This window comes from Chrysemys picta, chromosome 1, assembly GCF_011386835.1.
Source record: "Chrysemys picta bellii isolate R12L10 chromosome 1, ASM1138683v2, whole genome shotgun sequence".
NCBI classification, from domain to species: domain Eukaryota; kingdom Metazoa; phylum Chordata; order Testudines; family Emydidae; genus Chrysemys; species Chrysemys picta.
In genome coordinates, this window is record NC_088791.1 from 230,786,403 (window position 1) to 230,799,220 (window position 12,818).

Genomic DNA, 12,818 nt, shown 5'->3' on the forward strand with positions numbered 1-12,818 from the left:
CTGTAGCAATGAGTGCCACAGACAGTGTGGGGGAAAACACTTCATTTGATCAGTTTTGAATCTCATACTTTTCATTATACTGACTGTCCTCTTGTTGTTCTGACGTGAGACTGAATTAAGAAACATTTGAAGAAACTGAAAGATGGCAAATCCTGACAAGAGAGAGTTCACTCCCTTTACACTGTATACATTTTCATAGAATCTCAGTGCATCCAATAGTAATCAGTACAGTGATGTACAGTTTATATTTGCAAGAAGAAAGCTGAGTACAAACCCAGACGGGTCAGACATTATGTTAAATATGCAAAAAGTGAGGAAAGTACAAAGTCTGACAGAATAGAAAAAAATGTATAATGCAAAGAGTATAAGCTTTCCATAGTGTTGCTTTCACATGCTATTTCTTGTTAAACATGTGTTAATTACTTTATTCCCACAGTTAGAGTCCAGAACCAAACAGGAGTCACATTCAAGCTGGCACTGTCAATCCCTGTAGGCTCAACATACATAATGAATGAATGTTCTAGCAGTGTATTGTTGTACAAACAAAGTGACAAGGTTAACTATGAGCAGGGTTCACTGCTGCAGTCTAGTAAAAGATGGTCACTTCACTGCACTTACACATCTAGCAATAGGCAAGAAAGAAGAGACAGAATTATTTTCTTCCTAAAATGGCATCATAGAGCTTTCCTGTTTTCTTGACCTGAATCTCTCTGAAACCAGCTGCAGTGAGGAGCTTGCTGTACTCGGCTGGCGTTCGTTCTTTTCCTTCAGCTTGAACCAACATGTTCATAGAGTAAAGCTGGGTTTCCAAAGGCCCAGTTTTGTCTTCATTCAAAAGTGTTTCAACCAGCAGCACTCCTCCCCCTGATGGGATAAAGAGATTTAAAAACAAACACGTTAATTTGTCAGAGGAGGACGCTAAAGCTTATTTTTCAACTGCATTTTTAAGTATTTCCAAAACCTTAGTGATCTCCCTTAAATGAAAAGAAAAATCATGTTATATTGCTACAGTATTTAATGAAATAGGAAGAGGGATTCTGTGCATCAATTAACTTATTTCCTGTACTTCAAAAGTAGAGAGTGAAGGGGAACCTATTAGCTGGGATTGAAACATTTATTTACACCAGCAGAAATGAACCCCAGAGGTGTGGTTGCTCAGCCTCTCTGAAAATCAAACCCCATGGCACCTAGAAACGCAGATTAACAATTTTCAGAAATTGAAGAGGTGCCTGTCAACATCATTAGGCACCTAAATAACTTTAAATATCTGGCCTTCCATGTCTAAAGTGAAGTGCCCAAACCTAGAAACCAATTGTGAAAAATTGTCACATTGGCCATTATTACTCACATGGCCTGGATGCAAATCACTGACTGAAAAGGAGAAAGGTTTTCAGTGTATGTTTCTTTACTTAATCTTTCATTCAAATGGACCTTTTAAAAAAAGCACAAAACCCCCTGTCCAAACCAAATGATATATATAGGTCTGTATTTTGCAAAGAGGAAAACATACCAGGCTTGCAAGCCTTGTGGATTTTTGCTAGTAGCTGCATACACTTGTCATCTGCCCAGTCATGCAGGACCCTCGCCAGAATGTACAGGTCAGCTTCTGGTATTGGATCTTTAAAAAAATCTCCTGTAACAAAAAAGAAAAACAATGCAAAAAACAGGCCTGAATAAGCAAACATTTTAAATTTGGTGTTGCAAAAAGCACAAGCTAGCTCCAAAACTACTCAAAAGACTTGCTGGGAAACTACACTCTTCTGGCTCGTCATGCTCACGGCTAATGCTAAGCAGTGACTAAGAGTGTATGGCAAAAATTCTCAATGCTGTGTGGCAGTGTGAAGGGGGTTTGTTCGTGTTAAGAGTGGAAGAGGCCTGAAAAATGTAAGCAGCCAAACATTTAAGAGACATATCTGATTCTTTGGAAAAATTTTAGTGCTTCACAATTTCTCCAAAGAGACAGAAATGAACGTACACGTAATGCAGTAAAAAGAAAGGGATGGCGAGAGTTCTCTAAACAAACCAAAAAAAAGTTATTTTTCACCTTCCTCTACACCAATTACATTTAAAAAAACTCCTCCAATCTAGGTGAGACCACAATACAAGTAAAGAAGATTCACAGCCCACTTAGGGGGCAAATCTCCCAGTATTGAATAATTGCTGGTGTGCTCTTTATCCATCCAATTGAATGCCAATTTCGTTTCTCTCTCTCTTTCTCTTTCCTGTCTGCTTCACCCATATAAACCGTCTGTCACACTTCTCTGTCTTTGCTTTTAGGTCATCACCCCCCTCCACTTTTTCCCCTTCTTCACTGCTGGATCCCCTTTCTCTGTCTCTCCCCTCCTCCTCCGACCCCCACTTCCCCAAAACTGACCATTTATTTTTATTTAAACGGTAAAAATAGACATCTAAAAGCAAGATGTCTCAACACTCAATTTATATCGTAACAGGACCCCAACAGCATTTATCCCTTCAAATGTAACATGGACTTCCTTAGGGGCCTTTGTTGCTAGTCACATTGCACTAATCTACACAACCTACTGTTTTCAACAATTTTGCACACTTTGGACCTCCCCACAATTGTTCAGTAAAGCCACATCCCCACCGCGTGACACCGAAGGGCTAGGAGGCACACAGCATGGAGTTTGGTTTTTAATTTTTACGTTGCTGTTTAATTGGGATGATGTTCAAGGCCTTGGAATATACTTGCATCCTTGGCAATTAATAGCTCAGCTTCTCCCAGGTGAGTAACCAAGCTCAAATGGCGTACATTGCTCATTACACTCTATTATAATGAATCATGGTCCCTTCAGCACATTTTTCTTTGCATATGAGCACACACAAAATGAACCAAGTTTACCTTCATGGAAACTGATCCGACGTTCTTCTGGGGGTACAAAACGCTCCTTTGCCACTTGTACTACTTTAGGTAGGTCATAAATTGTGACGGTAGAATTTGGGTACAAAGAAATACATTCCTGGGCCAAACCACCTGCACATCCTTATAGTGAAAGTGAAATACAGGGTAAATGCTCAAATATAACAATATTGGTCATTTTTATATCTTCCATCTAAGAAACTTAGACTGCAATGAACTCAGACACATGATGCCTTGTGAGGTAGGTTAATGTTACTATCCATTTTTACAGAAGTAGAAACTGAAGTACAAAAGAGATAAGTGATTTGTTCATGGTCTCCCATCCTATCTGTCTTCTCTGAAATAGGACCCAATTTTCCCTGCTCCCAGTCCTGTGATCTAACCACCAGCCTGTAAAGGATATTGTTTTAACAACACAGTGTGATGCAGCTATAGCTGGCTGGAAATTTTCAAATGAAGAGTTTTCTCTTTCAAAAAATGACCAGTTTGAATATGAAAACTTTATGAAATATTGACTTTTTCTAAGTTTTAGTTTTCATTAACTTTTTAGGACTTTTTTTTTTAATGGAAGTTTATTTCACTGAAACCCTCTATTTTGTTAAACAGGAATGGAGATAACCATTTCAGTGTTTGCCATAAAACACGAGGTGTTAAACCAATAAAATTGGGTCTGTTTTGAACACTGGAAAACAGAAACCTCAATTTTTTATGAAAACATTCTGAAAAAATTTCAACCAGCATTGCATGAAACTAAAAGCTTCCCCTTATCTAAAATCGATGAACCATTCTTCTGTTTTAAAGCTCCCATCTTCAATATTTAGGAAAGCATATAGCAAATAATAATACTTAGCCTCTTACATAGTGCTATTAAACTAGATGATCACAGTGGTCCCTTCCAGCCTTAAAGTCTATGAGTCTATAGTGCTTTTAATCTATGAATATCAAAGCACTTCACAAAGAAGGCACATATCATAATCTCCATTGTTCAGATGGGACAACAGAGGCCCACAGAGGGGAAATGACTTGCCTAAGGTCATCCAGGAGGCCAGGGGCAGAGCTGGGATAGAACACAAGTCTCCTGTGTCCCAGCATAGTCACAATCAGCACAGTCGCTGCAGCAATGCATTAGAACTCTAGGCACCCTTCCCTACAAGCTGGATTTCAAAAGCCCTTACCTCCTCCCATTAGGGTTACACCAAAGCCAGGTCTTGGTATATAGAAAATGCCACACTGAGACATGAGCAAAATAACTGAATTGTTAAAAATGTGAAAGATTCACATCCAGTATTCACCATTCAAAACATTACCATACAGTTAATGTTCAGGATGGGTTTTGTTTGTATTGTAAAAACAAAGCCCAGAGGGGGAAAGAAACTGGTGAGGAGCATGAGTTGAGTTAGTTTACCTTAAAAGGACAGCATATGTTGAGGTTATTTTTCCCATGATATTTAAATTCATGTTTTTCTCACTGTTTACAACAGTGAACTGAAAACTGATCTGGTTTCTCTGCTTCGGCTGATATTGCTCCATCCCACAAACACATGGATTTGTTCCTGCAGAGCTATTCATTTGCATAAGACTGCGGGCAGTGAGCATTCAACAATGGCCTTCTCCAAAGATCAGTGGAGTCAATGGGACAATTCCCATCAACTATTTTAGGGTTTGGATTCAGACCAAAAAAGGGCACCAAAAGATTTTCTGTACATAGACTTTGCAAACAGAAAGAAGGATGGGAGGGAAGCAAGTGGTCCAAATTTTGAGACTACCCAAGTGTATAGTGGCTCTTCAGTATTAATTCTATACAAACAGCCACCAAGAACACTTTTAAATCCCTTGTAATAAAAACACTGATTCCAGTCTGGGAAGCAGAGGACTGAAATTGCAAGACAACCAGTACATTTGTCTTGGGGAGAAGGCAGGAGAGGGGAAAAGGAACTATAAGTTGTGTTCAAGTGATGGGTGGGGCATGGGACATTTTGGAAAGATTCCATGGCTCTGAACACATTGAGCTTCAGGATAACGTACTTAAAATAGAGCTGGTGATCAATTTTCCACAACACATTTTTTCCATCAGAAAATGCTACTTCGTCGAATGCAAAATATTTCATGGGAATATGTCATTTTCAACAAATCTTTCAAAAGGAAACCAGACGAGTTTTCAATAGAAGCCTGCCTGGTTTCCTGCCAGCTTGCCTACTCTGCCTCACCAGCAGCCCATCTGGTGAGCAGTTTTCCGGGATCCCCCAGCTCTCTGGCTCCTCTGCAGCTCCTGTGGTTAGGTTGCCTCAGAGCAGGGCTCCCAAGAAGCATCTTTCATTTGGGAAACAGTGAAACACTTTGGTGTTTCTAAAATGAAGTATTCCAGAATTTCTCTTCTGCAAAAATGTTTGAGATTTTGGCTTTTCATCCCAAGTTGGGATACAGTTTATTTCTAAAACCTTGAAACTTTTGCAGTGTGAGATTCATTTTCCCAGCCAGATCTACTTAAAATGAAATAGTCGGAGGGCAGAACAAATCATGTTTACGGACCCTGATTCACCCAGGTGCTTAAGTACAGGTCTATCCCTAAATACATGATCATTCCCATTGATGCTGAATCAGGGCTATGGGCATGCAAGTAACCCAACAAATGTAGCCAAGAAAAATTTGAAATAATAATACACAACACTGAAAACATCATCATCATCATAATCTGCAGCAGACCTTAATCCATCAGTCGCATCACGAAAAGCACAGACGTGATTGCTGTGTGACTGAAGATATCTGCAGAATTTTTACAGCCAAATTACAGGGTAGGGTTCGGCAACCTTTCAAAAGTGGTGTGCCGAGTCTTCATTTATTCACTCTAATTTAAGGTTTCGCGTGCCAGTAATACATTTTACCGGTTTTAGAAGGTCTCTTTCTATAAGTCTATAATATATAACTAAACTAGTGTTGTATGTAAAGTAAATAAGGTTTTTAAAATGTTTAAGAAGCTTTATTTAAAATTACATTAAAATGCAGAACTCCCCAGACCGGTGGCCAGGACCCGGGCAGTGTGAGTGCCACTGAAAATCAGCTCACGTGCCGCCTTCAGCACGTGTGCCATAGGTTACCTATATTTCCTGCCATAAGAGAACTACATTGGCAGAGGCTGGTCTAATGCTATGAATGGCTCCAGGAAAAATTTGTCATCAATATTAGTCAGAAAATCATAGGTAGATGAAACTGCAAAGAAGAATAAGACACAGCTGAGGCATACTGAATGGCTTTAGAGGATGAGAAATGAAAATGGCCAGAGCAGATTAGCCAGACTTCATTTCTGCTTTCTGTGTTTTAGAAACTTGGGAGAGCAAAACAGCAGGGGAGACGTAGTAATGGAGATTGCATGGTGCTATAAATCCTAATAGGATCGAAATACAGAGACAACGGTAAAGCTGTTTGGGGGTAAGAAGTATGTAGGCAGTTCATCAACCTAAAGTCACAGAATGAAGTGAAGAGTAGCCTGGAAGCTGTTCTGGTAGAATTTCTTAAGCAATGGCAAAAGAAAAACCTACCCAATCAATGAGAAGGAAAATAAGTTGCTGCTTAGATCTATGGGGTTCCTTAGACTGAGAAAAACATTCCACTTTCTAATGCTTTTATCATTTTCATAATTTTATATGACTTTGGCTCAAAATGTAAAATGCTTCCCTTGTGATTGATCCTGGCCTTGAAGTCTGTCCTGTTTTTCTATTGCTCACACAGGTCATAGTATAAGTGCTACTTATCCACAGCTTACAAAAGAAGGCAGTTAAAAGTTCTGATGACACTTACCTCCCAGATCGTAAATGACGGTGAAAGGTGAAAGGTCAAATGCACCAATCACATCTCTGCCACATATACTCCAAATTGCATTTAAACCATACATGAATTTGATCATCTCTTCTTCTGATCTAGTGATTTCAAAGAACATTATTTGTAGCACAAGTAAATTATGACACATTCATTGATGGCTAGCATAATATTACTCTTTCACTAACCTTTATCTCAAATACTATATTATTAATTATTATTAATACTTCTCAGCCAGCATGCACAATAGACTAGACCACTAGTAAAAAGAACTTACACTAGTAGCTATTCAAAACATTAAAAATATATCCACCCTGTTTCCTACACTTTTATGAGACTTACTGGAAGAAAAACATGTTACACTTATCATCTAGCAGTGTGTTATGATGCTAAACCTAAGGGTCCCCAGATGTTTCTCATTTAACAGAATTTTCCATTATACCAACTATGGTACATAACAAACTTTTCATGATAAGTTGCAAGTAAGAATTTTTTGCTTTGATACCAAATGACAAGCATATTTGAAATACCAGATATTTCTCAACACTGGATACCATTGAAATGACAGGGTTTTCATGTGAATAGGACTAATCATCATATTTCACTACTGAAGTAGTAATGCAAAATAGAAAAGTCATCCCAACACTAAATTGATTATTACCTGTAGAGAGCCTCAAAGAGGTCTTTTGATGAAACGCCAAATGCTCGCTCATACTGGTTTTTCCCATCTCTTAAAAAAAATTACAAAATTGTGAGCATATTTTTGGTTTAACGCCTTGCTGCATTGGTGGCAATTGTATTAAGGTACCTATTTAATTAAACTTATTCAGGAAAAAGGGAATCACCTTTGGCATGACAAGGGTTACTCTTTGATTGCTTGAATCATTCTGAAAACTGTCTGTGCCACACCAAAAGATTCAAAAAGGAAATCAGTCTCTACTTTGTTATTATTTAAAGTTCATTATTGGACACCACGAAGAGGAAGGAAACACAACTGCTATTTGATGTACCAGAGACAGGGCTCAGATCCTCAGCTGGTGTAAATTGACACAGCTCCATAAAGAGCTGTGCTGACTTGTACCAGCTGAGATTCTGGCCCAATATACATTGACTTCCTTCCTCACTTTCTTCTGCCTTTGGCAACACAACCAATTAGGATCCCTGCAAGCATCCCTCAGTTACTATTCATCACCATTTGCCTGGCCGAGGGCTTCCCTCCACAGAAACTATTAGCATGATTAAATGTTCCCCTTGGGATACAACAAAGAAGCATAGTATAAAAGTCTGTTTCCTGACTCTGCAGTGAATTCATTCACTGAAGCACTAGCAAACATAAGCTCATGTAATAATAGTGATACTTTGCACTTCAACATGCTTCTGAAACAATTACCAGTCAATACACCTCTACCGTGATATAACGCTGTCCTTGGGAGCCAAAAAATCTTACTGCGTTATAGGTGAAACCGCGTTGTATCAAACTTGCTTTGATCCACCAGAGTGCGCAGCCCCCCCCCCCGGAGCACTGCTTTACCGTGTTATATCCAAATTCATGTTATATCAGGTCACGTTATATCGGGGTAGAGGTGTATGTATCATCAGCAGCCAGGATTGAACCTGGGACCTCTGGAGCTAAATGCATGCCCCTCAAGCCACATGGCTGTTAGCTAACACTGTAGCACATTCATTAATCTCCAAGTGGTCTCAGTGCTACTACATGGGACAGAGCACAACACACAGGAAGTGTGTGGGTTACATATCTCTTCATTTTCTATTGTTTCTCCAAAGACACGCCTCTTCCTGAGCAGGTTCACAAATGTAGCAAAGTGCTTTATTGTAATGGATCTTGGCACATGAGTTTTGTACAAACGATATAAGTTTTCATCTCCTTACCTCACAGCATCTGTCAGGTAGTGCCAGCACAAATAGACAGTTTTGGAGTAGTACATCAAATTATGATACTGAGACTTGGGACTTGATTTTGTAAGGTAGAGGTTGGAAAGCTCTGTGTTCCTGTAAAAGGCTAAAGGGAAAAGGAAGGTAAATTAACATTTACAAACTTGTCATTGTGCAAAGCCTGTTTTACAGCATAATCCATGTAACAAGAACAAGCTGTAGGAATGCAACCAAAGCAACAAGGAAACTGCAGGAGATTCCCCACTCTAGATAGACCAGAGATGGAGGAAGGTCTGGGAGCACGAATGCATAGCATACCATAGCTACCCATCAGATTCTGCAAGATCTGGAATGAAGGATTCCAGGATGTAAAAAGCACACCCCAGCACCATCACCATTTCTTTGTGAAAGTGTATAAGCCAAACGACTGTGGTGACATCTCTTTCCACTATGCTTTTTAGTGTAGGTGCTCAAAAGCATCTTATTTCAGCAATAATACCTAACATACCAGTCTTTTTTCGTCTGGTGAGAAAACCTATAGGGAGAGTTATGTCCCCAGGACATAAAACCACCCATAATCCCTAACTTGAAAAGCTCAGACACTTCTGAGGTCATCTACTGCTACTGAATTTCAATATTCTCACTGGCTGATTATGGGAGTCATCTGACAGATGCAAAGTTTTGGGCTCTTACTATGCTTACAATATTTCTTTTATGGACAGATATATGGGCTGGTATAGAATGTGTTCTCTCTCTTACAGCACAGGCAAACTCCCACTGAATTCAATGAGAGCCAGGTTAGGCTTTAAATCTATTCTTCAACTCAGTGTGATGGGAAGACTGGAGTCTGGGCAGCTCCAGGAGAGTCGCTGTGTGGGCTCTACACCCAGGCAGCTGCCACGGAGGTGAAAAGTTCCTCTGAAGCATCCACCTGAATTTCCATTAGTAGGGTGGATGCTGCCTCATTTATGCTCCTGCAGCTGGGCTGGTTGCCATGGAAAGGGTGTAGGTGGCTTCTGAAGTGGCCACAGATTTCTAAGGGCTTGTCTACATGGTGAAATGGACTGGAATAGCTGTTTGGTAAGAGCTCCCCATGCTGACCACCCATTTATACCAGCTCAGGATCTGACCTCTTGTTTTTAGCTCAGGAAGTCTGAAACTGCACTTTATGTAATAAAGATAATTAATAAAAAGATATAAAGACAATTGGCCAAGTTAGCGGGAGATCTTAAAGAAGTCTAAATTAGTGTAACTAATACCATCCTCTGGCCTCCAGACTATATTCGTTACACATCTTACAACATTCTCTTAGAGATTCCCTTACAGCTGCTTAAATTTAAATTCCCTTACACATGGGTAATTACTATTGCTTGTGAATTTGGTCCAATGAGTTAAATAGGTTCTTAGGAGAAGTAGAAAAGTGACTATGCATCTGTTTTACTCTCTTACTTCTACCCACGTTCAGTTTTTGTAAATCTGATGCATTGAGATTTCTCAAACCACATTGTACCTCTTCCCTCATTCTGGCATTTTTGCTTTTAATATTATAACTCAGTCACACACATACTATTTAATGAGGCCTTAAAACCAACAGTGATTTAATTGTTAGTCTTCTCCTTTCCTGACAACATTACCTCCTTCACTTTTCATTTCGACTCCCAGGAGCTTTAATCCTACACAGGCATCAAGCAACCGTTCCATTCCGCTGGCGCTGGTGCCCAACCGTTCAGCAATGGCATCTGAAGACAGGGGCCCTTCTGACTCCAGCAATAGATCAAACACTCCCAATTCACAGGCAGTAAACGTAATCTGAAAGCAAATGGAGGTGGATACAGTGGAGTAAGAAAAAGTGCAGATGCCCCCTGATGAGCAGCTCCTTAGGTGAAAATTTTTTACAAGAATTGTAAAAACCACCATTAAAGTGTTTTTCAACCATCAAAACGCTGCAGTTGCTTTTAGCACTGAGACTGTTGCTTAAGTTGCTCTGCTTCTTTCATTTCTGTTCCCTGCTGAACTACCCATTAAATGATCACATATTAAGGCCAGGTATTGTGTATGCATTTTTTTTTGCCTTTATAGGTTTAGAACAGACCCTTACAATACCACATTTTAAAGGCACTGTGCTATGATTAAGGGACTGATGATGTGACATATTGTTTAAAAAAACAATAAAAGTCTCATGCATCAAAGCCAGAAACAATCCTAAAAGCTTTGGAGCCCTTAGATAGATCTAATAGCCTATCCCCAAATTGTAACAAATGTCTTTCTATCTAGCATGGAATGCATAATTCTAGATTGCATATTTATTGTTGTCATAGAAAAAGTTCACGAAAATGCCAAATGTGGCAGTTCTAATCTCCTTCTTGCCATGATTCTTTGTAAACCTTCACAGAGTTCCCCCTCTCCCTCTCAGAGATAACATAACAGTATCCAGCAGAATCAAAATTATCTTCAGATTATCTTTCAAAAATATATTTTAAGAGTGCGAATTTGAAAAATGTTGGCCATCCACTGCGTCTCTGAGTGCTTAAAAAACTGTTATTGTTTGAACTACCCTATATTCTCTCCACAGTGGAAAGGAGACTCATTGGGCATTTAATCCCCCCCCCCCCCTCCACACACACCTATGAATGGTATTTCTTGTTTTGCTGTGTTGGATTTTGACAGAGCAGGAATATTAAATACTAATTGGAACACATGGTTTGTAAAAAAAATCTTCAAAGAGGGAAATGAAATCTCTGGGTTTCCACCTTGCCTTACTACCACTACTACTGTTTCTTGAAAGACAGTCATTAAACTAGATCTGTTCCCCCCCTCCCCCAACAGATATAAATTTGCCAAAATAAAACTAAGCCACTGTGTTCTCTTTTGCAGCACAAGGTAAGTACAGATATGCAAAATTCACTGCATTTGAGAATATTTTTGCAAAACTGTGTTATCTGGGTTTGGATTTTTCAAAATCAAAACCAAGGATCATTTGGATCTGTGGTCTGTTTATCTGAAAAACCCAAAATGTAGAGGTATGTGGAGATATTCTATTAGCAAAACAGACTGGCACGATTGTGGGTGATTTTAATTTAGCAAAGCATCATTTGGAAGACTTTATAATAATACAACTTGGTTCAGATCTGGGTTCCCTTTACCCAAAGCCCCTAAATTCCAGGAGTTGGATAAATTATCTCAGAGTTGGCCCATCCTTGAAGGTCTCTTACTGGGTTTTTTTCCTGCAAACTTTCATCATGTCTATTTCAAGTTAAAATCTGACAAATTACTAGGAGATTGAGATTAAAATTGGGACCCCTTGTATTGAGTCTGTTCCTTTCTTGAGATTTAAAATAACCATCTAAATTGAGTTTGGAAATTTCTACCTACCTAGTTTTAATATAATTTCCAGGCATTATTTGTAATTCTTACCTTTGAGACTAAAAACCCATTGTTGTATTGAAATAAGAGCTGAGGATAGTCAAGGTCTTCTGTGGAGCTCATTTTCCTTCTGCGCACTGTGAGAGATCCTCTTGCCGTCGTCATTTAAATAATCCTCTTTTCCACTAGATACAGATCACAGTGGGTAGTTCACTTAACCTTATTAGTTGTGAGAAAGACGTTATTAATAACACACACATATTGGTTGAAGAATTTGAATCAGCTAGTTACTGCTTTAGGTTTCTTACTGTTCTTTGGCTCTCTGTCCATAAAGTACAGGCTGGAGAATTACTATGAATTTATGTATTTCATCAGCCAAAATGGCATTTAAAAAGCTAATGAGAAATTATAGAAAGCAAAATAAAAATGTTTAGACGATAGTGTTTACAATGTCGAAATCCTGAACAGGGGATGTTACAGTTTATAAAGACATAATAAATCAGTTACATTAATTCAAGGTCTAATCACAACCATGGTACAACGACAAACTTTTATCCTAGTTCTATGCTATTCTGAGCGGTGATTTTGGCACCAGTGTGGAACTATAGGATCCTTAAATATAGATCCTTATTTATCTCCAAGCAAGTTTATCAGCCAGTGGAATTATGGAATTGCTTGTGTCAGTTCAACCATACAATTCTAAAGTAGAGTTTAAAAATTCGGGAAAATGAATTATCAAACAATCCCCAAACAGCTCGAAATTACCTTTTCCAGGTATATATAGCCAAGCTTTGCCACCTATACCAGCACAAGACTATCTCCCATTATACACAAAATACAATATGCAGGTGTCATTTTGAAACTATTTTAA

General features: G+C 38.9%; 1 protein-coding gene across 2 annotated transcripts; it reads right to left on the reverse strand.

Annotated features, from left to right (window-relative positions):
• Positions 1 to 221: 221 nt before the first annotated feature.
• On the reverse strand, positions 222 to 12,162 carry LOC135980762 (acetylserotonin O-methyltransferase-like). 2 transcript variants are annotated; one of them, XM_065580745.1, is made up of 8 exons: positions 11,999 to 12,162; positions 10,219 to 10,393; positions 8,582 to 8,711; positions 7,353 to 7,421; positions 6,674 to 6,792; positions 2,861 to 3,001; positions 1,511 to 1,633; positions 222 to 864 (listed from the first exon to the last, which is right to left on the reverse strand). In XM_065580745.1, exons 1-8 carry the CDS (start codon positions 12,110 to 12,112, stop codon positions 653 to 655), a joined length of 1,083 nt encoding a protein of 360 aa, XP_065436817.1. In that variant the 5' UTR covers positions 12,113 to 12,162; the 3' UTR covers positions 222 to 652. The 2 variants fall into 2 exon arrangements, with proteins under 2 accessions (XP_065436817.1, XP_065436818.1); XM_065580746.1 differs by lacking the exon at positions 7,353 to 7,421.
• Between the last annotated feature and the right edge of the window lie 656 nt (positions 12,163 to 12,818).